This window comes from Carassius carassius, chromosome 44 (genome assembly GCF_963082965.1).
Source record: "Carassius carassius chromosome 44, fCarCar2.1, whole genome shotgun sequence".
NCBI classification, from domain to species: domain Eukaryota; kingdom Metazoa; phylum Chordata; class Actinopteri; order Cypriniformes; family Cyprinidae; genus Carassius; species Carassius carassius.
The window spans coordinates 27,116,184-27,143,251 of NC_081798.1; the positions used below are offsets into that span (position 1 = coordinate 27,116,184).

Here is a 27,068-nt window from a genome sequence, read left to right on the forward strand (position 1 = left end):
GTCAAAGCAACTGAACAACATTCATTAGGAAAACAGTGTCAATAATGCAAAATGATAGTTAAAGGCAGTTCATCATTGACTTCAGTGATGCCATCTCTGTTCAGTTAAATAGTGTGTGTGCATCTGTGCACTGAGAAACCAGGCTCAGTTGGGGGGCCAGTTCTCCTCTGACCAGACGAAACCAGTAGTTCAGTTCCAGGCTGCAGCAAAGTCAGATTGTGCAGAAGAATCATCTGTTTCCTGTGGTCTTGTCCTGGTGCTCCTCTGAGACAAGGTCTTTATAGGGGATCTGTATCTGGGGCTCTAGTTGTCCTGGTCTCCGCTGTCTTTCAGGGATGTAGAGGTCCTTTCTAGGTGCTGATCCAGCATCTGGTCTGGATACGTACTGGATCCGGGTGACTGCAGTGACCCTCTGATCTGGACACAGACTGGATCTGGTGGCTACGGTGACCTCGGAACAAGAGAGAAACAGACAAATATTAGCGTAGATGCCATTCTTCTAATGATGTAGCAAGTACATAGGGTGTTATGGGAAGTGTTTCCGGTTCCGGTTTATCTAATTAATGCAGCCTAAAAATCCTTTAACGGATTTGGATAATAAAAGCATATTAGTATGTTATGTGTAAGCCAGGTTAAAGAGATGGGTCTTTAATCTAGATTTAAACTGCAAGAGTGTGTCTGCCTCCCGAACAATGTTAGGTAGGTTATTCCAGAGTTTAGGCCAAATAGGAAAAGGATCTGCCGCCCGCAGTTGATTTTGATATTCTAGGTATTATCAAATTGCCTGAGTTTACTTGACTAAGTAAAGGATTAAATTACCACAATGAAATCATTTATCTGCGATCTCACAGACTGGCGATTGGACGATAGGATTATGGAGCATATCGCATGACACTGGGGAAAAGTAACTGGACAGGACTAGACCATTAACTGAAGTAGTGTTCAATCTGCGTTTCCTTCAGCCTCTCTGGAAGCGATATCAGAAGCTGCATTGAGTATCTTGTGTGTCCCCCAGCTGCTTTCACTACTAGACTGCCTTTCGCAGCTTTTCTCCACTCTACACACGGTTACACACTGAGCTTCAGCTGTCCTTCTGAGCTCTGTCTTAGTTGTCTTACATTACAGACACGCAGGTTATTAGATGCTCTGGCCGCATCTGTGGTCCTCATGCCTTCTGCAGCTGGACTTCTCTCTCTTCTGGTGTTTTCAGAGTCAGTAGAAATGTCTCTTTATTGTCATAAATTAATGGAATAATTTGATCTTAATTGCCTGTCGTATGTAAAACGGAAGTGTTTTTTGGGTTCCTCAGATTCCTTTTAATTCAATCAAGTTAAACCTAAACTTTTATTTTGGCAGGTTGTTGTGAAGACCTTCTATCTTTATCTGATTGTTTTCTCAAATGAAATGGTGAAAAACTGGTGAATTGATGCCTAAACCCTTGTGTTCACTTACCTCTGGCCATGTCTCAACATCCAGTGAACAAGCAAAGCAAACTTCTTGATTTTATGATGTTGCGTGTCTTTAGAATTGACCATGTCTAGTGAAGCACAGAACACATTTATGGAAACGTAAGACGTTATTTCTAGTGAGCACATTGATGAAGGCAGCTGCAGTTTTGTAATCTAGCCCTTGTTTTGCGAGCTGCTTGTGTCTGTTTGTGTGCAGGCGATGCGAGCGGGACCGCGGGGGACGCTCTGGAGGACAGCGGTGCGCTGGAGGAGAATATGGAGAGCAGCCCGACGCCCAGCAGCAGACGCACACGCAGAGAAGCCTGCACCTGTCCCTTCTGCAAAGATGGAGAGGGACGGTACGCTCCTCATGTCATGCAGACACAGGCTTACACTACATCACACTACACTGCAGGACAGGGTCACTTTCACCAGAAAGTGCTTGCTGTAGAGGATCACAGACAGTGTATACAGTATAGAATTGTGTCAGCGCTTTTTAGTTTAAATGCATATATCCCAGCTTTATGGTCATGCTAGTGTACTTCTAAACGTTGACAAAATTTGTTTTCTGTAGAGATGTGTTTTTGAAGTCTGCAGTCTTTCTTGACCAAATAAATAGGCCTTAATGTAAAATAACACTATAGTGTTTACTGTATAAATGTAAAGATTTAATTCACCAGAAAATCTGCAAACTGATTGTTGCAGCATCTGTTGGGGTGGCTGGTCTCAGATGATCTTTGAGGTGAAGATGCTGGATGTGGAGGTCCTGGGCTGGTGTGGTTACACGTGGTCTGCGGTTGTGAGGCCGAATAGATGTACTGCCAAATTCTCTGAAACGCCTTTGGTGATGGCTTATAGTAGAGAAATTAACATTCAGTTCACGGGCAACAGCTCTGATGGACATTAGTCCTTAGTCCTGGGTAAAGTTCCTGCAGTGGAAACACGGCTCTAGTCAGTAAATCTGGTTCCGTGATTACAGAGAAATCACCGTCACCTGCTTTCAAATGGAGCGGCATTTAATAGAGCCATAGATCACTGACAAGCTATGCAATATCGCGTTCATTATCAAAGTCCCTAGGCCACATCATTCAGTGAAGAAAAATGACAAGCAGCTTTTGCACTGAAGTATACGGAGATGAAAGCTGAAGCTTAGACTGAAGCTTATCAGTACTCTGGTATCAACCCAGTTACGTACCGGTCCAAAAAACAGATTTTCATTTTTGGGTGAACTAACCCTTTAATCCTTCTTTTAAAGCTGCGTTTTGTAGCAGCAGGTATTTATAGGCTGCTGTCACTTTAAGACCTGATGCATGGATCCAGTATAATGATAAACTTCTGATTTCTGGAAGTTGACTTCACTGAAGATATCACTGACTTTGTTAACTGTTATTTGTGTCTTTCGATGCTTGAATGGTGTTCTATAAACAAAACATTATTATTAACTACAATACTTGATGGGATGGATATTTTGACGTAATTTTTACTAGACCAGTTCACTATGGCCAGCTGTAAAAGCTCTGCCTACATATTTCAGTCTTTGTGATCACGCCTGCTCTTCCTGCAGCAGTGACCCCAGTAAGAAGAAGCAGCACATCTGTCATATTCCCGGATGTGGGAAGGTGTATGGGAAGACGTCTCATCTGCGGGCACACTTGCGCTGGCACACTGGAGAGAGGCCCTTCGTGTGCTCCTGGTCCTTCTGCGGGAAACGCTTCACCCGCTCCGATGAGCTGCAGCGGCACAAGAGGACACACACAGGTGAGTTTCACACACTTGCAGAGATCGCACAGGTCACAGACACTTAAAGAGTTAAAGTGAAGCCAGTTACTTACTGCATATATCTGTGTGTGTGTGTGTGTGTGTGTGTGTGTGTGAGTGAGAGGGAGAGCTTTGGTTTGTTGTAGGGTTATTTGCTATGCAAGTATAGCCATGCAGATTGCAGAAACCTATAAAGTTGTTGACAAAAAACATGTATGAACAACAAAATAAAGAGCTCTATGTACTTGGTGATTTTAAGAGTAATTTGAATAAACTCAGTAAGTCTTAAGTTGATTCTGCCCTCACTGCTTGTAATTAGCCACTGTCAAATGCTCATCTTGAGGATTCAACTCAACACGGTTATATATTTAAAATAGATCTGTGACAAAATCAAATATTGAGCTTCACATGAAAATTGAGTTACAAGTTTAGAGTATTTAAGTTGATTAAGATTTGCTCACCAAGGCTGCATTTATTAGATCAAAAGTAATTAAAAACAGTAATTTGTCATATTACAGTTCAACGTGATCGGAGCTGAATTTTCAGCATCATTACTGCAGTGTTCAGTGTCACACGATCCTTCAGAAATCATTCTAATATACTGACCAGAAGGGGTCACTCATTAAACCAATCAAACCCTTAGTTTGGCTACATGGAAGAGTATTTAGGATATATTGATTATGTGGCTTAGTCATAGTTGTGCTTTACTGTAAAGCATCAATGAAGGGAACTATTTTCTAAAACTGGAAAAATAAATTTTATAGAACTAAAGTAAAACGGTTTATTTCATTTAAACATTCAATTGCATATATCTATCGTCTTAGTTGGAGACGCCTCACTATTTAGCAGATCGAAACCAGGCAGTCCCGCGATAGGCAAACGCAAAACCAAGCGCCACTTTCAGCACGTATTAACCAGGGTAGGACACACACAATTTAAACCAAAAAACTTTCCTAGCAATGACGATCACACACTAGTCTGATGAGAAAACAAGGCAAAACACTCACAAGCTGCTGTCCTTCTCTGTAGCTCGACTGTTTCTTCTCTTAAGCGAAAAAGAACTTGAAATGCAGCCAAAAATCTAACACCGCAAACTAAAAAAGGTATTTTAGTTTTACAATATAACTGTATAAAAAAACTGCAACAAATAAGTCTAGGAATATAAAAAATGATATATTAATCATGTACTCTCTTTAAACAAGTAGAAAACAAGCAACCGTCTAGGCATAATTATTATTATTAATAGAGACGTGTTATTATTACTACATAGAGACATAGCTAAATCTACTGTAGGCTACAACAGTAGTTTAATGTAATGTAAATTTACTCACGTCAAACTGAACGTTTATTTTGATGTGCTGCCATGAAGATCTTTGAGTGTCTGTGTTTATGATATGACAGTTTTCTCAAATGCAACGGTAAATTCTCATGAAGTGGAGGTATGTGTTCGTATCCTCATATAGTGACACACGGCAGAGGCCACAAAACAGCGAGCTCCCTCGCATCTCGCCCGTCACCCACAGAGATGTAGAATTTGCAGGAGTAATATTTAAATAGTAATTTGTAGTTTAATATTCACAGACACTAGTATATATTCGGCTACAGTCTGGAGCCCTGCGCTTAGACTAACACGGAAGCGACTGAACACAGCTGTGGGTAACGAATATACTCAGGAGTCGGTAACTTACTACCGGTTCTACAGAGACGCTGGTATCATCACATTTTTACATTTTCAGCACCGACTTGGTAGTGAAGTGGCAGTACTTGTGGCATCCCTAGTCGCCGTTTTACTGTCTGGTTGGTCCAGTCAGAAATACTGCTATACAGCAGACATACTGCTAACCACTGATCTATAATATAGAAGCGGCTTCACTGTCTGTTGGCAGTTTAGAACGCGATGAGAGATCCAGTCATATATAGATCAGTGCTGCTAACGCGTTTTCATTTCTTCTTCGCTGCTCTAAACAGGAGTTGCATGTGGCAACACAGCACAACTTCCTGCATTCTGAGCAGCGAAGAAGAACCGTGCAGCGGTTAGGCAAAGCTAGCGGTCACAACTAGGTCTTGTTTAAGAAAATGGTATCGGATCGGTATATGGGTTCATGTACTCGCCGATGCCAGAATTTGTTGTGGTATCGGTGATATTTCCGATACTAGTATCAGAATCGGAACAACTCTAAAACAATATCTGGAAAGTTGTAAAGCTGAAAGTTCAATGCAAATGGATATATTTTCTTTAAAAAATTCTGTGTTTAATGCCTAAAAAAGCTTGTAGGTACCACAAGTTTCTTCCTGTTTTTGTGATGTTACAAACCCAGATAAACCCTGCTATCAGTAAAAGGCAGCAAGGCAGAGAAGAGGAAGACCGAGGATAACTAGATTAAATCGTGATTCTGTAATGATTGTAATGCATTCACAAGTTTAAAATCAATGTTTTAATCCAGCGGTTCTTAATACTGCTCCTAGCGTCCCCTGCTCTGCATTTCGCTCTCTCGTAGCTCTCTCTCTCTCTGTCTCTCGCTGTCTGTCTCTCTCTCTCTCTCTCTCTCTGTCTCTCGCTGTCTGTCTCTCTCTCTCTCTCTCTCTCTCTCTCTGTCTCTCGCTGTCTGTCTCTCGCTGTCTGTCTCTCTCTCTCTCTCTCTGTCTCTCGCTGTCTGTCTCTCGCTGTCTCTCTCTCTCTCTGTCTGTCTCTCTCTCTCTCTCTCTCTCTCTCTCTCTCTCTGTCTCTCGCTGTCTGTCTCTCTCTCTCTCTCTCTCTCTCTCTCTCTCTCTGTCTCTCGCTGTCTGTCTCTCGCTGTCTGTCTCTCTCTCTCTCTCTCTGTCTCTCGCTGTCTGTCTCTCGCTGTCTGTCTCTCTCTCGCTGTCTGTCTCTCGCTGTCTGTCTCTCTCTCTCTCTCTCTCTCTCTCTCTCTCTCTCTCTCTCTCTCTGTCTCTCTCTCTGTCTCTCTCGCTCTTCTCTCTCTCTCTCTCTCTCTCTCTCTCTCTCTCACTGTCTCTCTCTTGTCTCTCGCTCTCTCTCTGTCTCTTGTCTCTCGTTCTCTCTCTGTCGCTCTCTCGCTGTCTGTCTCTCTATCTCTCTGTCTCTCTCTCTCTCGCTCTCTCACTGTCTCTCGCTCTCTCACTGTCTCTCGCTCTCTCTCTCTCTCTCTCTCTCTCTGTCTCTCTCTCTCTGTCTCTCTCTCTGTCTCTCTCTCTCTCTGTCTCTCTCTCTCGCTCTCTCACTGTCTCTCTCTCTCGCTCTCTCTGTCTCTCTCTGTCTCTTGTCTCTGGCTTTCTCTGTCGCTCTCTCGCTGTCTGTCTCTCTCTGTCTCGCTCTCTCACTGTCTCTCTCTCTCGCTCTCTCACTGTCTCTCTCTCTCGCTCTCTCACTGTCTCTCTCTCTCTCTCTCTCTCACTGTCTCTCTCTCTCTCACTGTCTCTCTCTCTCTCTCTCTCTCTCTCTGTCTCTCTCTCTGTCTCTCTCTCTGTCTCTGTCTCTCTCTCTCTCTCTCTCTCTGTCTCTCTCTCTCTCGCTCTCTCTGTCTCTCTCTTGTCTCTCGCTCTCTCTCTGTCTCTCTCTCTTGTCTCTCGCTCTCACTGTCTCACGCTCTCTCGCTCTCGCTCTTTGTCTCTCTTGCTCTATCTGTCTCTCGTCTCTCTATCTCGCTCTGTCGCTCTCGCTGTCTCTCTCTGTCTCTCTTTCGCTCTCTCTGTCTCTCTCTCTCTGTTTTGTCTCTCGCTCTGTCGCTCTCTCTCGTCTCTTGCACTCTCTCGCTGTCTCTTTCGCTCTCTCTCTCGCTCTCTCTGTCTCGCTCTCTCTGTCTCGCTCTCTCTGTCTCTCTCTTGTCTCTCACACTCTCTCGCTGTCTCTTTCGCTCTCTCTGTCGCTCTCTTGTCTCTCGCTCTGTCGCTCTCTCTCGTCTCTTGCACTCTCTCGCTGTCTCTTTCGCTCTCTCTGTCTCGTCTCTCGCTCTCTCTGTCTCTCTCTTGTCTCTCACACTCTCTCGCTGTCTCTTTCGCTCTCTCTGTCGCTCTCTTGTCTCTCGCTCTCTCTCTCTCTCTCTGTCTCTTGTCTCTCGCTGTCTCTTTCGCTCTGTCGCTCTCTTGTCTCTCGCTCTCTTGTCTCTCGCTCTCTCTGTCTCTCTCTTGTCTCTCGCTCTCTGTCTCTCTCTCGCTCCCTCTCGCTCTCGCTCTGTCGCTCTCTCGCTGTCTCTCTCTGTCTCCCTCCCTTGTGTGTGTTCACTGCTGTGTGTGTGTGTGTGTGTTCACTGCTGTGTGTCTGTGTGTGTGTGTGTGTGTGTGTGTGTGTTCACTGCTGTGTGTCTGTGTGTGTGTGTTCACTGCTGTGTGTGTGTGTGTGTGTGTTCACTGCTGTGTGTGTGTGTGTTCACTGCTGTGTGTGTGTGTGTTCACTGCTGTGTGTGTGTGTGTGTGTGTTCACTGCTGTGTGTGTGTGTTCACTGCTGTGTGTGTGTGTGTGTGTGTGTGTGTTCACTGCTGTGTGTCTGTGTGTGTGTGTGTTCACTGCTGTGTGTGTGTGTGTTCACTGCTGTGTGTGTGTGTGTGTGTGTGTGTGTTCACTGCTGTGTGTGTGTGTTCACTGCTGTGTGTCTGTGTGTGTGTGTGTGTTCACTGCTGTGTGTGTGTGTTCACTGCTGTGTGTGTGTGTTCACTCCTGTGTGTGTGTGTTCACTGCTGTGTGTGTGTGTGTGTGTGTGTTCACTGCTGTGTGTGTGTGTGTGTTCACTGCTGTGTGTGTGTGTGTGTTCACTGCTGTGTGTGTGTGTGTGTGTTCACTGCTGTGTGTGTGTGTGTGTGTGTGTGTGTTCACTGCTGTGTGTGTGTGTGTGTGTGTGTGTGTGTGTGTGTGTGTGTGTGTTCACTGCTGTGTGTCTGTGTGTGTTCACTGCTGTGTGTCTGTGTGAGTTCACTGCTGTGTGTGTGTGTGTGTGTGTTCACTGCTGTGTGTGTGTTTGTGTGTGTGTGTGTGTTCACTGCTGTGTGTGTGTGTGTGTTCACTGCTGTGTGTGTGTGTGTGTGTGTTCACTGCTGTGTGTGTGTGTGTGTGTGTGTGTGTGTGTGTGTTCACTGCTGTGTGTGTGTGTGTGTGTGTTCACTGCTGTGTGTGTGTGTGTGTGTGTGTGTGTTCACTGCTGTGTGTGTGTGTGTGTGTGTGTTCACTGCTGTGTGTGTGTGTGTGTGTTCACTGCTGTGTGTGTGTGTGTGTGTGTGTTCACTGCTGTGTGTGTGTGTGTGTGTTCACTGCTGTGTGTGTGTGTGTGTGTGTGTGTTCACTGCTGTGTGTGTGTGTGTGTGTGTGTTCACTGCTGTGTGTGTGTGTGTGTGTGTGTTCACTGCTGTGTGTGTGTGTGTGTGTGTGTTCACTGCTGTGTGTGTGTGTGTGTGTTCACTGCTGTGTGTGTGTGTGTGTGTTCACTGCTGTGTGTGTGTGTGTGTGTGTGTGTGTGTTCACTGCTGTGTGTGTGTGTGTGTGTGTGTGTGTTCACTGCTGTGTGTGTGTGTGTGTGTGTGTTCACTGCTGTGTGTGTGTGTGTGTGTTCACTGCTGTGTGTGTGTGTGTGTGTGTTCACTGCTGTGTGTGTGTGTGTGTGTGTGTGTGTGTGTGTGTTCACTGCTGTGTGTGTGTGTGTGTGTGTTCACTGCTGTGTGTGTGTGTGTGTGTGTGTGTGTTCACTGCTGTGTGTGTGTGTGTGTGTGTGTTCACTGCTGTGTGTGTGTGTGTGTGTGTGTTCACTGCTGTGTGTGTGTGTGTGTGTTCACTGCTGTGTGTGTGTGTGTGTGTTCACTGCTGTGTGTGTGTGTGTGTGTGTGTTCACTGCTGTGTGTGTGTGTGTGTGTTCACTGCTGTGTGTGTGTGTGTGTGTGTGTGTTCACTGCTGTGTGTGTGTGTGTGTGTGTGTTCACTGCTGTGTGTGTGTGTGTGTGTGTGTTCACTGCTGTGTGTGTGTGTGTGTGTGTGTTCACTGCTGTGTGTGTGTGTGTGTGTTCACTGCTGTGTGTGTGTGTGTGTGTTCACTGCTGTGTGTGTGTGTGTGTGTGTGTGTGTGTGTTCACTGCTGTGTGTGTGTGTGTGTGTGTTCACTGCTGTGTGTGTGTGTGTGTGTGTGTTCACTGCTGTGTGTGTGTGTGTGTGTTCACTGCTGTGTGTGTGTTTGTGTGTGTGTGTGTGTGTGTGTTCACTGCTGTGTGTGTGTGTGTGTGTGTTCACTGCTGTGTGTGTGTTTGTGTGTGTGTGTGTGTGTGTGTGTGTGTGTTCACTGCTGTGTGTGTGTGTGTGTGTGTGTTCACTGCTGTGTGTGTGTGTGTTCACTGCTGTGTGTGTGTGTGTTCACTGCTGTGTGTGTGTGTGTGTGTGTGTGTGTGTGTGTGTTCACTGCTGTGTGTGTGTGTTCACTGCTGTGTGTGTGTGTTCACTGCTGTGTGTGTGTGTGTGTGTGTGTGTGTTCACTGCTGTGTGTGTGTGTGTGTGTGTGTGTGTGTTCACTGCTGTGTGTGTGTGTTCACTGCTGTGTGTGTGTGTGTGTGTTCACTGCTGTGTGTGTGTGTGTGTGTGTGTGTGTGTGTTCACTGCTGTGTGTGTGTGTGTGTGTGTTCACTGCTGTGTGTGTGTGTGTGTGTGTGTGTGTTCACTGCTGTGTGTGTGTGTGTGTGTGTGTGTGTGTGTGTGTGTTCACTGCTGTGTGTGTCTGTGTGTGTGTGTGTGTTCACTGCTGTGTGTGTCTGTGTGTGTGTGTGTGTTCACTGCTGTGTGTGTGTGTGTGTGTGTGTGTGTGTGTGTTCACTGCTGTGTGTGTGTGTGTGTGTGTGTTCACTGCTGTGTGTGTGTTTGTGTGTGTGTGTGTGTGTGTGTGTGTGTGTGTGTGTGTTCACTGCTGTGTGTGTGTGTGTGTGTGTGTGTGTGTGTGTGTTCACTGCTGTGTGTGTGTGTGTGTGTGTGTGTGTTCACTGCTGTGTGTGTGTGTGTGTTCACTGCTGTGTGTGTGTGTGTGTGTGTGTGTGTTCACTGCTGTGTGTGTGTGTGTGTGTGTGTTCACTGCTGTGTGTGTGTGTTCACTGCTGTGTGTGTGTGTGTGTGTTCACTGCTGTGTGTGTGTGTGTGTGTGTGTGTGTTCACTGCTGTGTGTGTGTGTGTGTGTGTGTGTGTGTGTTCACTGCTGTGTGTGTGTGTTCACTGCTGTGTGTGTGTGTGTGTGTGTTCACTGCTGTGTGTGTGTGTGTGTGTGTTCACTGCTGTGTGTGTGTGTGTGTGTGTTCACTGCTGTGTGTGTGTGTGTGTGTGTGTTCACTGCTGTGTGTGTGTGTGTCTGTGTGTGTTCACTGCTGTGTGTGTGTGTCTGTGTGTGTTCACTGCTGTGTGTGTGTTCACTGCTGTGTGTGTGTGTGTGTGTGTGTTCACTGCTGTGTGTGTGTGTGTGTGTGTTCACTGCTGTGTGTGTGTGTGTGTTCACTGCTGTGTGTGTGTGTGTGTGTGTGTGTGTGTGTTCACTGCTGTGTGTGTGTGTGTGTGTGTGTTCACTGCTGTGTGTGTGTGTGTGTGTTCACTGCTGTGTGTGTGTGTGTGTGTGTGTGTGTGTGTGTTCACTGCTGTGTGTGTGTGTTCACTGCTGTGTGTGTGTGTCTGTGTGTGTTCACTGCTGTGTGTGTGTTCACTGCTGTGTGTGTGTGTGTGTGTGTGTGTGTGTGTGTGTGTGTGTGTGTGTGTGTGTGTGTTCACTGCTGTGTGTGTGTGTTCACTGCTCTGTGTGAGCACTTTGGGTGGGTTAAATGCAGAGCATTGTCTCTCACACTCTCTCGCTGTCTCTTTCGCTCTTTTGCTCTCTGTCGCTCTCTTGCTCTCTGTCGCTCTTGCTCTCTTTCGCTCTCTTGCTCTGCTGTGTGTGTGTGTGTGTGTTCACTGCTGTGTGTGTGTGTGTGTGTGTGTGTGTGTTCACTGCTGTGTGTGTGTGTGTGTGTGTGTGTGTTCACTGCTGTGTGTGTGTGTGTGTGTGTTCACTGCTGTGTGTGTGTTTGTGTGTGTGTGTGTGTGTGTGTGTTCACTGCTGTGTGTGTGTGTGTGTGTGTGTGTGTTCACTGCTGTGTGTGTGTGTGTGTGTGTGTGTGTTCACTGCTGTGTGTGTGTGTGTGTTCACTGCTGTGTGTGTGTGTGTGTGTGTGTGTTCACTGCTGTGTGTGTGTGTGTTCACTGCTGTGTGTGTGTGTGTGTTCACTGCTGTGTGTGTGTGTGTGTGTGTGTGTGTGTGTGTGTTCACTGCTGTGTGTGTGTGTGTGTGTGTGTGTGTTCACTGCTGTGTGTGTGTGTGTGTTCACTGCTGTGTGTGTGTGTGTGTGTGTGTGTGTGTTCACTGCTGTGTGTGTGTGTGTTCACTGCTGTGTGTGTGTGTGTGTTCACTGCTGTGTGTGTGTGTGTGTGTGTGTGTGTGTTCACTGCTGTGTGTGTGTGTGTGTGTGTGTGTGTGTGTTCACTGCTGTGTGTGTGTGTTCACTGCTGTGTGTGTGTGTGTGTGTTCGTGTTCACTGCTGTGTGTGTGTGTGTGTTCGTGTTCACTGCTGTGTGTGTGTGTGTGTTCGTGTTCACTGCTGTGTGTGTGTGTGTTCGTGTTCACTGCTGTGTGTGTGTGTGTGTGTGTTCGTGTTCACTGCTTTGTGTGTGTGTGTGTGTGTGTGTGTTCGTGTTCACTGCTGTGTGTGTGTGTGTTCGTGTTCACTGCTGTGTGTGTGTGTGTGTGTGTGTGTGTTCGTGTTCACTGCTGTGTGTGTGTGTGTGTGTGTTCACTGCTGTGTGTGTGTGTGTGTGTTCACTGCTGTGTGTGTGTGTGTGTGTGTGTGTGTGTGTTCACTGCTGTGTGTGTGTGTGTGTGTTCACTGCTGTGTGTGTGTGTGTGTGTTCACTGCTGTGTGTGTGTGTGTGTGTTCACTGCTGTGTGTGTGTGTGTGTGTGTGTGTGTGTTCACTGCTGTGTGTGTGTGTGTGTGTGTGTGTGTGTGTGTTCACTGCTGTGTGTGTGTGTGTGTGTTCACTGCTGTGTGTGTGTGTGTGTGTGTGTGTGTGTGTGTTCACTGCTGTGTGTGTGTGTGTGTGTGTGTGTGTGTGTTCACTGCTGTGTGTGTGTGTGTGTGTGTGTGTGTGTGTGTGTGTGTGTGTGTGTGTGTGTGTGTGTTCACTGCTGTGTGTGTGTGTGTGTGTGTGTGTGTTCACTGCTGTGTGTGTGTGTGTGTGTTCACTGCTGTGTGTGTGTGTGTCCACTGCTGTGTGTCTGTGTGTGTTCACTGCTGTGTGTGTGTGTGTGTGTGTGTGTGTCCACTGCTCTGTGTGTGTGTGTGTGTGTTCACTGCTGTGTGTGTGTGTGTGTGTGTGTGTGTGTTCACTGCTGTGTGTGTGTGTGTTCACTGCTGTGTGTGTGTGTTCACTGCTCTGTGTGTGTGTGTGTTCACTGCTGTGTGTGTGTGTGTGTTCACTGCTGTGTGTGTGTTCACTGCTGTGTGTGTGTGTGTGTGTGTGTGTGAGTGTGTGTGTGTGTTCACTGCTGTGTGTCTGTGTGTGTGTTCACTGCTGTGTGTGTGTTCACTGCTGTGTGTGTGTTCACTGCTGTGTGTGTGTGTTCACTGCTGTGTGTCTGTGTGTGTTCACTGCTGTGTGTGTGTGTGTGTGTTCACTGCTGTGTGTGTGTTCACTGCTGTGTGTGTGTGTTCACTGCTGTGTGTGTGTGTGTGTGTTCACTGCTGTGTGTGTGTGTGTGTGTTCACTGCTGTGTGTGTGTGTGTGTGTTCACTGCTGTGTGTGTGTGTGTGTGTGTGTTCACTGCTGTGTGTGTGTGTGTGTGTGTGTTCACTGCTGTGTGTGTTTGTGTTCACTGCTGTGTGTGTTTGTGTTCACTGCTGTGTGTGTGTGTGTGTTCACTGCTGTGTGTGTGTGTGTTCACTGCTGTGTGTGTGTTCACTGCTGTGTGTGTGTGTGTGTGTTCACTGCTGTGTATGTGTGTGTGTGTGTTCACTGCTGTGTGTGTGTGTTCACTGCTGTGTGTGTGTGTGTGTGTGTGTGTGTTCACTGCTGTGTGTCTGTGTGTGTTCACTGCTGTGTGTGTGTGTGTGTGTGTGTGTGTGTGTGTGTTCACTGCTGTGTGTGTGTGTGTGTTCACTGCTGTGTGTCTGTGTGTGTGTGTGTGTGTGTGTGTGTGTGTTCACTGCTGTGTGTCTGTGTGTGTTCACTGCTGTGTGTGTGTGTGTGTGTTCACTGCTGTGTGTGTGTGTGTGTGTTCACTGCTGTGTGTGTGTGTGTGTTCACTGCTGTGTGTCTGTGTGTGTTCACTGCTGTCTGTGTGTGTGTGTGTGTGTTCACTGCTGTGTGTCTGTGTGTGTTCACTGCTGTGTGTCTGTGTGTGTTCACTGCTGTGTGTCTGTGTGTGTTCACTGCTGTGTGTCTGTGTGTGTTCACTGCTGTGTGTCTGTGTGTGTTCACTGCTGTGTGTGTGTGTGTGTGTTCACTGCTGTGTGTGTGTGTGTGTGTTCACTGCTGTGTGTGTGTTCACTGCTGTGTGTGTGTGTGTGTGTCCACTGCTCTGTGTGTGTGTGTGTGTCCACTGCTCTGTGTGTGTGTGTGTATGTGTCCACTGCTCTGTGTGAGCACTTTGGGTGGGTTAAATGCAGAGCATGAATTCTGAGTATGGTTCACCATACTTGGCTGTATGTCACGTCACTTTCAACCGGAGCACATGCACTGGGGTGAGCGGCGGGATGTTTAAACATGCACTAGAGTCGGTTTAGCCAATCACAACACAATGGGCTAGCTAACCAATCAGAGCCCATCGTCTGTATTTGAGGGAGGGGCTTTATAAAAGCAGGAAATGATCAGCATGTTTCTCAGAGAAGGGACAGAGGTTGTGGAATAAAGGTAAATTGTGATTTTTGAATTGTGATCTCGATTCAAACACCCAAACAATCTGATTTCTATATGGCATGATCCTTACCGTGGCTATTAAACCTTCCTAAAGTCTTTCCCGAGCAGTCAGATCTGCGTTCGCTGCCACTGACACAGACAGCAGACATTTACCAAGAAACAGTCTTCCCACTACACAATCTTATTTCTGTTTTACAGTCATTCATATTAACACAGAAATACTGGGGTGAATGTTTGTTGTCTATGGTAGTGATCAAAATAGAGCAAGTCATCTTGTGAAAGTAACTGGAGCTTCAAACAATGTTTGTTGATTGCATTGTTTCTCCACTAGGTGACAAGTCACTGTTAAAAAACTGTATTTGTCATTGTCATTCAAAAGATTTGTTCAGAAATACTGATCTATCAAGTAATGATACAAGTGAAGTATTTGAGTCATTGAACCAGTAATTCAAACCACTTTTTCATAATTTTAATTTACTCTTTCCCCGCTAGCATTAAAAAAATTAGTTGCCAGCAATTTTGCTGATTTTCACTAGAATTTGATGGTCTCCGGTATATTTTGGTGTATGAATATTTGAATATGCCATGCAACAAAATACATATCAGAGCCTCTACTTTTAAACAACAAAATCAATTTTAGTCTACCTTAAAGCATACCTTTTTTTCTTTTTTTTTAATCAACACTTGCATCTAGGTAGGTTTCACAAAAAAATGAATAATTTTGATCAAAGAGGTGATGAAATCTGGATAATATTCAGTATGATTATCAAAGCAATAAATCCAGTAAATTGCTTCCATCTATTGCTGATGATCACATTATTTCTCATATGCATCTGTTTGCATGTGAGATCGATGTGTGTTTGTTCGGGAGGTTTTGTACTCGTTCAGAAGATGTGTAATAGCACCCCCGAGTGTATAACAGTGAAAAGCTGTTAAAACATGTCTTTTGGCAGAGAAGCGTTGACTTGAACTAGATTTAGTCCGAGAGCTCTCAGTCCCTCCATTGAAGCTGTGTGTACGGTCTACTGTCCATGTCCAGAAAGGTAAGAAAAACATCATCAAAGTAGTCCATGTGACATCAGAGGCTCAGTTAGAATTTTTTGAAGCATCGAGAATACATTTTGGTCCAAAAATAGCAAAAACTACGACTTTATTCAGCATTGTCTTCTCTTCCGTGTCTGTTGTGAGAGAGTTCAAAACAAAGCAGTTTGTCATAACCGGTTCACGAACGAATCATTCGATGTAACCGGATCTTCTTGAACCAGTTCACCAAATCGAACTGAATCGTTTTAAACGGTTCGCGTCTCCAATACGCATTAATCCACAAATGACTTAAGCTGTTAAATTTTTTAATGTGTCTGACACTCCCTCTGAGTTCAAACAAACCAATATCCCGGAGTAATTCATTTACTCAAACAGTACACTGACTGAACTGCTGTGAAGAGAGAACTGAAGATGAACACCGAGCCGAGCCAGATAATGAACAACAGACTGACTCGTTCATGAGTCAATTGCATCGGTTTTCGGATCACCAGTATTTCTTCCGCACAGTTCGATTCAATAAACTGGTTGCGTATTGGAGACGCAAACCGTTTAAAACGATTCAGTTCGATTTGGTGAACTGGTTCAAGAAGATCCGGTTACATCGAATGATTCGTTCGCGAACCGGATATCCAGACTGCTTTGTTTTTAACTCTCTCACAACAGACACGGAAGAGAAGACAATGCTGAATAAAGTCGTAGTTTTTGCTATTTTTGGACCAAAATGTATTTTCGATGCTTCAAAATATTCTAACTGCCCCTCTGATGTCACATGGACTACTGTGAGGATGTTTTTCTGACCTTTCTGGACATGGACAGTAGACCGTACACACAGCTTCAATGGAGGGACTGAGAGCTCTCGGACTAAATCTAAAATATCTTAAACTGTGTTCTGAAGATAAACAGAGGTCTCACGGGTTTGGAACGACATGAGCGTAAGTTATTAATGACATAATTGATTTTTGGGTGAACTAACCCTTTAAATTATAATTATTTTGAAAATTTCATTTCTGTTTAATAAATGTCATTTTGGTAATAAAAAGAAAATAAATTTTATTTCAGATGTTCAGTCCTGTTTTAAAACATTCTGATCTGTTCCTTCATCCACTGGCCAGCAGTTGAACTCGTTTTGTTGCTGTTGTTGTTTTTAAACTGTGTGTGTGTGTGTGTGTGAGGACACGCATTTGTATAATGACAACTTCAAAACGCTTATAAATCACGGAGTTATTTTCTTTTAGAGAAAGTAAGAATGTACAGAGTTTCCTGTGAGGGTTATAGTTACAGCTTGTACAGTATAAAAGCCATTATGCCTATGGGATATTTCCCACTCTTCACAAAAAAACAAACGTGTATGTGTGTGTGTTCTGAAGATAGGCCTGGTGTGTGGATTCGTTAGATAACTTGATCTCATTCCTGGGTGTGAGGAGGAGTTCAGGAGCAGCCGGTTTTGCCTGTTTTATCTGCCCCATCAGAGCAGCTTTTTCTAACAATTGCAGTGTTATTTCTTACAGTTTTTCACAATTGAGCAAGGTTCTTCACAGCGGTAGTGCAGGGGGTTCACCAATTCATATTTGATGACAAATAATGTTTTTAAAATAAAAACATGGGTAAAAAAAAAAGCAATTTTAAATAAGCACTCTGAAATGAAAGCATGAGCCCCTCACACGTGTGTACAGCGGATTTGCGAGCCACTGCTGGAAGTCATGTGACGTTTGTGTCATAGAACGAGGCAGTGGTTTAGGGTTTATACAGTGTCACGGATTATAATGGGCTCTACAGTATGTGTCCGGTGCAGACGTGTCAGTCGATACTGTAATCATAAATCAGATTTAACAAATCCTTTGCGGTTTTGAGTTTTAGCTCTAAAAACATGAAATGTTCCTGTTTGCAGTGGTGAGAAATGTAGCCAATCACAGGGATGTTTGTTGATGTCATGAGCACAATGGCCAATCAGAGGTGTTTAAGTTAGAATCCACGCACCACTCAAAAAACGCCAGAGTTTTTGTTCAGAATGCTGCCTGCTTTTGTGATGACAATACAATATAATGCAAGTAAAAGAGACATTGTGCGTGCAGACAACTTTATAGATTGTAAAGGATCATTGCGAGATTGCAAAGACCTCTTTTTAGTGATCGTAAACAGTCTTTCACACTGTCAATGCTATATGGCTATAAACCATTGAATAAAAGTGCTGTTTTTCATGCTGCTGAGAGAACTGATGACCAGTTACACACAGCAACCTTTTGGAAATTATGTACATATTAATGCATGAAAAGTATACGGTCTTAATATACATAAACACATTATAATGTATTCTTAACTATAGTATGGTTAGTTTCCATTAATACTGAAGACACGTTTGGAATCAGGGTCGTAGCTCTGAGAAGCGCTGTAGATCCCCGCTGTAGCCCCCCGCTGTAGCCCCCCGCTGTAGCCCCCCGCTGATGACCCTCGCTGATGACCCCCGCTGTAGACCCCCGCTGATGACCCTCGCTGTAGACCCCCGCTGTAGACCCCCGCTGTAGACCCCCGCTGTAGACCCCCGCTGTAGACCCTCGCTGATGACCCCCGCTGTAGACCCCCGCTGTAGACCCTCGCTGTAGACCCTCGCTGATGACCCCCGCTGTAGACCCCCGCTGTAGACCCCCGCTGTAGACCTCCGCTGTAGACCCCCGCTGTAGACCCCCGCTGTAGCCCCCCGCTGTAGACCTCCGCTGTAGACCTCCGCTGTAGACCCCCGCTGTAGACCCTCGCTGTAGACCCCCGCTGTAGACCCCCGCTGTAGACCCCCGCTGATGACCCTCGCTGTAGACCCCCGCTGTAGCCCCCCGCTGTAGACCTCCGCTGTAGACCCTCGCTGTAGACCCCCGCTGTAGACCCCCGCTGTAGACCCCCGCTGTAGACCCCCGCTGATGACCCCCGCTGATGACCCCCGCTGATGACCCCCGCTGATGACCCCCGCTGATGACCCCCGCTGTAGACCCCCGCTGTAGACCCTCGCTGATGACCCTCGCTGTAGACCCCCGCTGTAGACCCTCGCTGTAGACCCTCGCTGATGACCCTCGCTGTAGACCCTCGCTGTAGACCCTCGCTGATGACCCCCGCTGTAGACCCTCGCTGTAGACCCTCGCTGTAGACCCCCGCTGTAGACCCCCGCTGTAGACCCCGCTGATGACCCCCGCTGTAGACCCTCGCTGTAGACCCTCGCTGTAGACCCCCGCTGTAGACCCTCGCTGTAGACCCCCGCTGTAGACCCTCGCTGTAGACCCTCGCTGTAGCCCCCCGCTGTAGACCCTCGCTGTAGACCCTCGCTGTAGACCCCCGCTGTAGACCCCCGCTGTAGACCCTCGCTGTAGACCCTCGCTGTAGACCCCCGCTGTAGACCCCCGCTGTAGACCCTCGCTGTAGACCCTCGCTGTAGACCCCCGCTGTAGACCCTCGCTGTAGACCCTCGCTGTAGACCCTCGCTGTAGACCCCCGCTGTAGACCCCCGCTGTAGACCCCCGCTGATGACCCCCGCTGTAGACCCTCGCTGTAGACCCTCGCTGTAGCCCCCCGCTGTAGCCCCCCGCTGTAGCCCCCCGCTGTAGCCCCCCGCTGTAGACCCCCGCTGATGATCCCCGCTGATGACCCCCGCTGTAGACCTCCGCTGTAGACCTCCGCTGTAGACCCCCGCTGTAGACCCCCGCTGTAGACCCCCGCTGATGACCCCCGCTGTAGACCCCCGCTGTAGACCCCCGCTGTAGACCCTCGCTGTAGACCCTCGCTGTAGACCCCCGCTGTAGACCCTCGCTGTAGACCCTCGCTGATGACCCCCGCTGATGACCCCCGCTGTAGACCCCCGCTGTAGACCCCCGCTGTAGACCCTCGCTGTAGACCCTCGCTGTAGACCCCCGCTGTAGACCCTCGCTGTAGACCCTCGCTGTAGACCCCCGCTGTAGACCCCCGCTGTAGACCCCCGCTGTAGACCCTCGCTGTAGACCCCCGCTGTAGACCCCCGCTGTAGACCCCGCTGATGACCCCCGCTGTAGACCCTCGCTGTAGACCCTCGCTGTAGACCCCCGCTGTAGACCCTCGCTGTAGACCCCCGCTGTAGACCCTCGCTGTAGACCCTCGCTGTAGCCCCCCGCTGTAGACCCTCGCTGTAGACCCTCGCTGTAGACCCCCGCTGTAGACCCCCGCTGTAGACCCTCGCTGTAGACCCTCGCTGTAGACCCCCGCTGTAGACCCCCGCTGTAGACCCTCGCTGTAGACCCTCGCTGTAGACCCCCGCTGTAGACCCTCGCTGTAGACCCTCGCTGTAGACCCTCGCTGTAGACCCCCGCTGTAGACCCCCGCTGTAGACCCCCGCTGATGACCCCCGCTGTAGACCCTCGCTGTAGACCCTCGCTGTAGCCCCCCGCTGTAGCCCCCCGCTGTAGCCCCCCGCTGTAGCCCCCCGCTGTAGACCCCCGCTGATGATCCCCGCTGATGACCCCCGCTGTAGACCTCCGCTGTAGACCTCCGCTGTAGACCCCCGCTGTAGACCCCCGCTGTAGACCCCCGCTGATGACCCCCGCTGTAGACCCCCGCTGTAGACCCCCGCTGTAGACCCTCGCTGTAGACCCTCGCTGTAGACCCTCGCTGATGACCCCCGCTGATGACCCCCGCTGATGACCCCCGCTGATGACCCCCGCTGTAGACCCCCGCTGTAGACCTCCGCTGTAGACCCCCGCTGTAGACCCCCGCTGATGACCCCCGCTGTAGCCCCCCGCTGTAGACCCTCGCTGATGACCCCCGCTGTAGACCCCCGCTGTAGACTGTTTGATTCTAGCAGGAGTTTGTGTGAGAGAGCAGAGCTAAAGGATCCACAGCTCCAGTCATTATAAGTTTATTTAGAGTGAGACGCTGGCTGTTGATTGACTGATGCAAAAGTTGGTTTCTCAGTTGTGTTCCCTGAAAGCTGTTCCTGCGTAGCACAGTCCGGCAGACTTCAGCTAACACACCTGGAGCAGCTCTCAGACGCTCTGAAGCGCAGCCCTGCTTTAATTCCTTCATTAGAACAGATTAAGACTGGAGGTTTGCAGTGGCTTTACTGTGAACAAATGCACTCAAACTGTTGTATTTGCTTTGTTTGCACACAGGTGAGAAGAAGTTCTCGTGTCCCGAGTGTCCTAAACGCTTCATGCGCAGTGACCACCTGTCCAAGCACATCAAGACGCACCTGAATAAGAAGGGCCCTGGTGTAGTGAGCAGCACAGATGACGCGGCGGCCGATCAGCAGACTCTGGCTCCTGTGGACCAGCGGTTAACACCCAGCGGCATCAGCGTGCTGCAGGTCACAGATCTGCACTCCATCAATCTCAGCAGCAATGGTTATTAATGCACTTGTGTCTGAGAGATGTGACTGAGCGATGCATTGAGACGGCTCCGGGACGGACAGAGCCTCGTCCTCTTCTCTTGTGCATCCCTTCCATGTATATTCTCAGCTCTCTTTCCCCTCTTTCACCGATTCCCTGAACTGAAATTGTGACGCGGTCCCTCAGCGGTCCACTTGATGTCAAGAAATGTGGATACCTTGGGTTAAAACAGAACAACACCAAAAGAAAGATGGAAAAAACTGTGTGAAAGTGATATCGTAGTCTTCTTTTTAATAGTTTACTCACAAGCCATCATGCTTTCATGTATTAATCACGGTAAATAAGATGAAAACAAAAAGATGTGATGCTTTTTGTACACAAGTTATATTTTTTCTAAGTATGGAGAACTGCAAATTCTGAAATGACCTTTGTTTTGTGAACGTATGAATTATTGCAGTCTTAAATGTCAACATTTTTATATTAAGTAGATCTTCCGTAACACATTTTGTATTGCTTCAGTTCTTTGTCTTGATATGCAGAACACATTTAAGTTACAGGAAATACATGCAGTTGCTTAATGCTAATTGTCATGGTTTTCTTGGTCGCTGTGGTCTTAATGTTTGGTTTCTAGGGGAAATGTTAACCAGTTCAAATACAGATGCCTTAAAGCCTTTATTTAGAGAGGGCTCTTTTATGAACTTGAGTTCAAACCAAAGCTCTACACTTTCCTTTACATGTTAACTCAGGTGAATGTTACTCTTTTGGTGTAAAGCATTCATAATTATTAAATTAAGATGAACTTCACAAAGACTCCTAGCTGTTATTTATGCTTTCACTGTTTAAGGTGAAATCTCTTATGTCTGTGCACATAAGACTGTATTTCATTTTGCAAACCATGAGCAGCTCCCCACTACATTCTACATGGATATAGATGGAATATAGTGGAAATACTCTGTGTGCCATTGCCTGAATGCCTCCACGCTTCTTTTCCACACCTTGTACAGATGGTCAGGTTCACAAACTAAAGAGAATAAGGCCATGAATGTTGAAATTTTAGTAAATCAATGTATAAAGCAAAAATACAGTAATATTTCGAATATTTTTAAAGATGATCAAAGGACCCAGGATCTGGTAAAGAATGAAAAGCAGTATATGTTCAAAAGTACCAAGTAGCTATCAAAAAGAGAATTTCAGATCAAATAATCTGGCAGCGAGTGTGGGAAAGAGAAACGAAGGGAAGACATTTATATGGAATTCAAGGAAATGTGGTTAAAGAAGATTTACAATAATGAGATTATGTATATTTTAAACTGGACTTAGTAACTTGTTTTAAAAAATATTATTTATAATGGGTTATGCAGTCATTGTTATATAGAAGAGAGAGTTTTACATGTCATGTTATAAATGAAAGAGGAGTGTTTATAAAATTGCAGGAAATAGGAATCCAAGACATACAGGTCCTTCTCAAAAAATTAGCATATTGTGATTAAGTTCATTATTTTCCATAATGTAATGATAAAAATTAAACTTTCATATATTTTAGATTCATTGCACACCAACTGAAATATTTCAGGTCTTTTATTGTTTTAATACTGATGATTTTGGCATACAGCTCATGAAAACCCAAAATGCCTGTCTCAAAAAATTAGCATATTTCATCCGACCAATAAAAGAAAAGTGTTTTTAATACAAAAAAAAAGTAAACCTTCAAATAATTATGTTCAGTTATGCACTCAATACTTGGTCGGGAATCCTTTTGCAGAAATGACTGCTTCAATGCGGCGTGGCATGGAGGCAATCAGCCTGTGGCACTGCTGAGGTGTTATGGAGGCCCAGGATGCTTCGATAGCGGCCTTAAGCTCATCCAGAGTGTTGGGTCTTGCGTCTCTCAACTTTCTCTTCACAATATCCCACAGATTCTCTATGGGGTTCAGGTCAGGAGAGTTGGCAGGCCAATTGAGCACAGTAATACCATGGTCAGTAAACCATTTACCAGTGGTTTTGGCACTGTGAGCAGGTGCCAGGTCGTGCTGAAAAACGAAATCTTCATCTCCATAAAGCTTTTCAGCAGATGGAAGCATGAAGTGCTCCAAAATCTCCTGATAGCTAGCTGCATTGACCCTGCCCTTGATAAAACACAGTGGACCAACACCAGCAGCTGACATGGCACCCCAGACCATCACTGACTGTGGGTACTTGACACTGGACTTCAGGCATTTTGGCATTTCCTTCTCCCCAGTCTTCCTCCAGACTCTGGCACCTTGATTTCTGAATGACATGCAAAATTTGTCCAAAAGTCGAGTGCTGCTTCTCTGTAGCCCAGGTCAGGTGCTTCTGCCACTGTTTCTGGTTCAAAAGTGGCTTGACCTGGGGAATGCGGCACCTGCAGCCCATTTCCTGCACACCCCTGTGCACGGTGGCTCTGGATGTTTCTACTCCAGACTCAGTCCACTGCTTCCGCAGGTCCCCCAAGGTCTGGAATCGGTCCTTCTCCACAATCTTCCTCAGGGTCCGGTCACCTCTTCTCGTTGTGCAGCGTTTTTTGCCACACTTTTTCCTTCCCACAGACTTCCCACTGAGGTGCATTGATACAGCACTCTGGGAACAGCCTGTTTGTTCAGAAATTTCTTTCTGTGTCTTACCCTCTCGCTTGAGGGTGTCAATGATGGCCTTCTGGTCAGCAGTCTTACCCATGATTGCGGTTTTGAGTAATGAACCAGGCTGGGAGTTTTTAAAAGCCTCAGGAATCTTTTGCAGGTGTTAAGAGTTAATTAGTTGATTCGGATGATTAGGTTAATAGCTCGTTTAGAGAACCTTTTCATGATATGCTAATTTTTTGAGATAGGAATTTTGGGTTTTCATGAGCTGTATGCCAAAATCATCAGTATTAAAACAATAAAAGACCTGAAATATTTCAGTTGGTGTGCAATGAATCTAAAATATATTAAAGTTTAATTTTTATCATTACATTATGGAAAATAATGAACTTTTATCACAATATGCTAATTTTTTGAGAAGGACCTGTATATATATTAAAAAACAAAATCTGTTGGCCAGAAAACAAGGTATGAATCATAATTTGTTTTAATAAATAAAAGCAACAAGATTGTATTTGAAAATATAACGAAGTATTAATGTTTATTATTTATTTAGTGATTATTAGTATTATTTTCCCACTGATTAATAGTCATTCCTCATTGCTGTTCCACTCTTAGTTCAGTTGGTGGCAGTAATGCACCTTAAAGCTCGTCTGCCAACCGCCAATAAACAAGAAGATCACCTTCACCAGGTAGAAACAGACACCATTCCGAGGCTTTAAATCCATTAATGAGGTGTCTCACATTTTGAAGTTGATTTAGTGATATCAAAATGAGCTGCGACTTAGGTTTATGCTCTTCTTTACATGGGATTTAAAACTCAAATCATTATATTTGGCACTAAAACTAATCAAAATGGCTGAAATGTTGGTGATTTTAGCCTATATAATAGGTGTAGTTTGTTTTGTATAATATTAATCATTGAAAAAAAAAAATGTGTGTATTTATATAAAAGCATTATTTTTTAAAAGATTTTGCGCTTTTATGTCTTTAGGCTTTAATATTGTTAAAGTGTTGTAAATTAAACAAAAGAAAAAGCTTCTGCAAAAGTGCTGACTACTGCATCCAGATTATAAGATTAAAAATAATTTGTAAGTGCAGAAAATGTTTTTCTTTTATTAGTATTGTGATGGTGTATTTCTGGGTGTTTGGTCACGCATGGGAACATGTCATATATTTATTTTCCAGCTACTTAGCTTCTCAGCGGCTATAGGCTGTCAATAGTAGGCTAATAAAGATTTATGTAAATTACGTGCATAAAATACATGTAAATGATCACAAATTTACATATTTATTTTAAACTGTACAGTTACTGCCTTTACTGCTGTAGCAAACAATAAAAGTTGAATAAACAGTTATGGTAGAAATTTTCTGAAAAATCAATTAAAAACATACTCAGACAATGAACACCATTAACAGCAATTATTATATGATGCCATCACACTTGTAGCAGTATTTGTTAGTTCTGTTGTTGTTTCAGGGTTAGCATCATCTGGGGTCCTCTGAGGGTCAGCATCATCTCTTCTCAGGTGTTCTGGATCCAGACTGGAGCTTGTGTAAATCCTAGTTACCACGGGATGAAGATCCCAGCAGAAACAGAGAAACAAATAGAGACATCATTAGCATAGCTGCTGTTCCAACAAATGAAAATTAATTAGTTTAACCCAAGCTAAAGAATAAGAATGCACATTTGATCAAAAATAATAACTGCAGTCCAAAATTATGAGATGCATTATTTGAATATTAGGCCAAAGAGATGTGTTTGTAATCTAGATTTAAACAGAGAGAGTTTATTTTACATTAATCACCAGTAGGATAAGACACCGCTGCCTTTGCTTTATAAGCCTAAAATAGACGCTAAAAATAAGAATAGAAAATTCCCTGAATTCTCTAAAGAAAAAAAAAAAGAAAAAAAGGTCAAAAGCAATCCAAAACAAATAATGTGCCGGTTATGTTATTTTCCCTTGCTCTGTAACTGAATACAAATGTCATATTAGGCCTATTTATTTATTAATAACATTAACAGCGAAGCGTGCATCTAACCATGGGGAGTGGAAGCTTAGTCAATGTCAATGTCACCTTTATTTATATAGCGCTTTAAACAAAATACATTGCGTCAAAGCAACTGAACAACATTCATTAGGAAAACAGTGTGTGAATAATGCAAAAATGATAGTTAAAGGCAGTTCATCATTGAATTCAGTGATGTCATCTCTGTTCAGTTAAATAGTGTCTGTGCATTTATTTGCAATCAAGTCAAACATCGCTGTAGATGAAGTGAAGCTTAGTATAAGAAAATGACCAAAATAAGTCTTCATGTTAAGAAAGAATAGTACACAAACATTTCCAAAAATGTAAAAGGTTATTTTAAAATAAAGCGTTCATTAATTATTTTATGACAAAATTTTTACTGTCTTAAAGTGCACTCAGTTATTTTTATTATTTTTACAGGCTAAATAAATATCTTTTATTTATTTATTTTTTATCATTATTATGTGTTATTATACAGGTTATGCATAAGAAACTTTTATCCAAAATGACTTACATAAGAGGGAAAATTACTCCCGAGTCAGTCACAATGCCAGGTTTATTTTACAATAATAATCAAGTGTTAAGATTATCACAAATTAAACAAGATTTTGATGCACATCTTTCTTATTAAATCGTTGTATTCAACCTGGTACTACACTTGATAGAGAATCACTTAAGACACTTTGCTGTAGGCATATTCCACATAATAATATTCATTAAAACTGTATGTTAACACGTAGGAGCTTGCTGCATGAATCCGTGAGTACAGTTTACAAATCCGAGGGAACGGATTGCGATAGCATGCGCACGGATTATGAATTCATGGGTACAGATTCAAAAACCGAAGGTACGTTTTACAAAATCTGAGCACACGGATTGGAATTTGTGGGTACAGTTTATTAATCAGTGTGCATGATTTGTTAAACTGAGGGAACAGTTTAAGAATTCGTGAGTACGGTTTATAAACTGAGGGGACGGATTGTATTTTTTTCTCATACAGGTGACGCGCCGGTTGTGTGATCAGCTGTGGGGGTGTTGTAATGTTTGGGTGATATCTCATCAAATGGTTCCACAGATTTGTAGTATTACTACTGCAGTTCACCTCTGCATTTCAAATCATGCAAATAGCTTAGTTCTTGTCCACAACACTATCGTCGTCGTCTAGCTTGCGAAATCTCAAATGCTTCCATACCTCTGACTTTTTATGTGAAGGTGGCCTCAACGTCGACTAAGCACCTGAAACCGCCTTTTTAAGCACTGAATGAATGAATGAATGAATGAATGAATGACAGATTCGCCTCCTTTCCTTGGTAACATCGTGTAAGGCAAATAAGCGGGTGACATCTAGTGGAGAAGACTAGTAATTAGATTAACGTTAATCTTACGTTCAAGGTTTGCGGAAATAAATATGGAAAAAAAAATCGATTCGTGGCCTTTGAGAATCGATTTTGAATCGACCACATTTAAAAAAACAATCGAAAAATCATTTTTTTTACCCAGCCCTAGTCTGAACCCCGAACATTATCAGGAAGGCTATTCCAGAGTTTGGTAGCCAACTGTGTAAAAGCTCTACCTCTTTTAGTGAACTTTGCTATCCTAGGAACTACCAAAAGTCCAGCGTTTTGTGACCTTAGGGAGCGTGATGGATTGTAACGTGGTAGAAGGCTAGTTAGGTACACAGGAGCTAAACCATTTAGGGCCTTATAGATAAGTAATGATAATTTGTAACTGATACGGAACTTAATAGGTAGCCACTGCAGAGACTGTAAAATTGGGGTAATATGATCATATTTCCTTGACCTGGTAAGGACTCTAGTTGCTGCATTTTGGACTACCTGTAGCTTGTTTATTGAAGATGCTGGACAACCACCTAGAAGTGCATTACAATAGTCCAGTCTAGAGGTCATGAATGCATGAACTAGCTTTTCTGCATCAGAAACAGACAACATGTTTCGTAGCTT

The 27,068-nt window shown here is 44.9% G+C and overlaps 1 protein-coding gene across 2 annotated transcripts in view; it reads left to right on the top strand.

Moving 5' to 3' along the window:
• The window catches only part of sp1 (sp1 transcription factor), a 35,952-nt gene extending 14,665 nt beyond the window's left edge, over positions 1–21,287 (top strand). For both annotated transcript variants that reach the window (XM_059538333.1, XM_059538334.1), the window contains exons 4-6: positions 1,666–1,807; positions 3,013–3,206; positions 20,264–21,287. In XM_059538333.1, the coding sequence (XP_059394316.1) occupies positions 1,666–1,807; positions 3,013–3,206; positions 20,264–20,502 (575 nt within the window). In that variant the 3' untranslated portion in view covers positions 20,503–21,287. The remainder of the gene's footprint in view (positions 1–1,665; positions 1,808–3,012; positions 3,207–20,263) is intronic.
• The last annotated feature ends 5,781 nt before the right edge of the window (positions 21,288–27,068 follow it).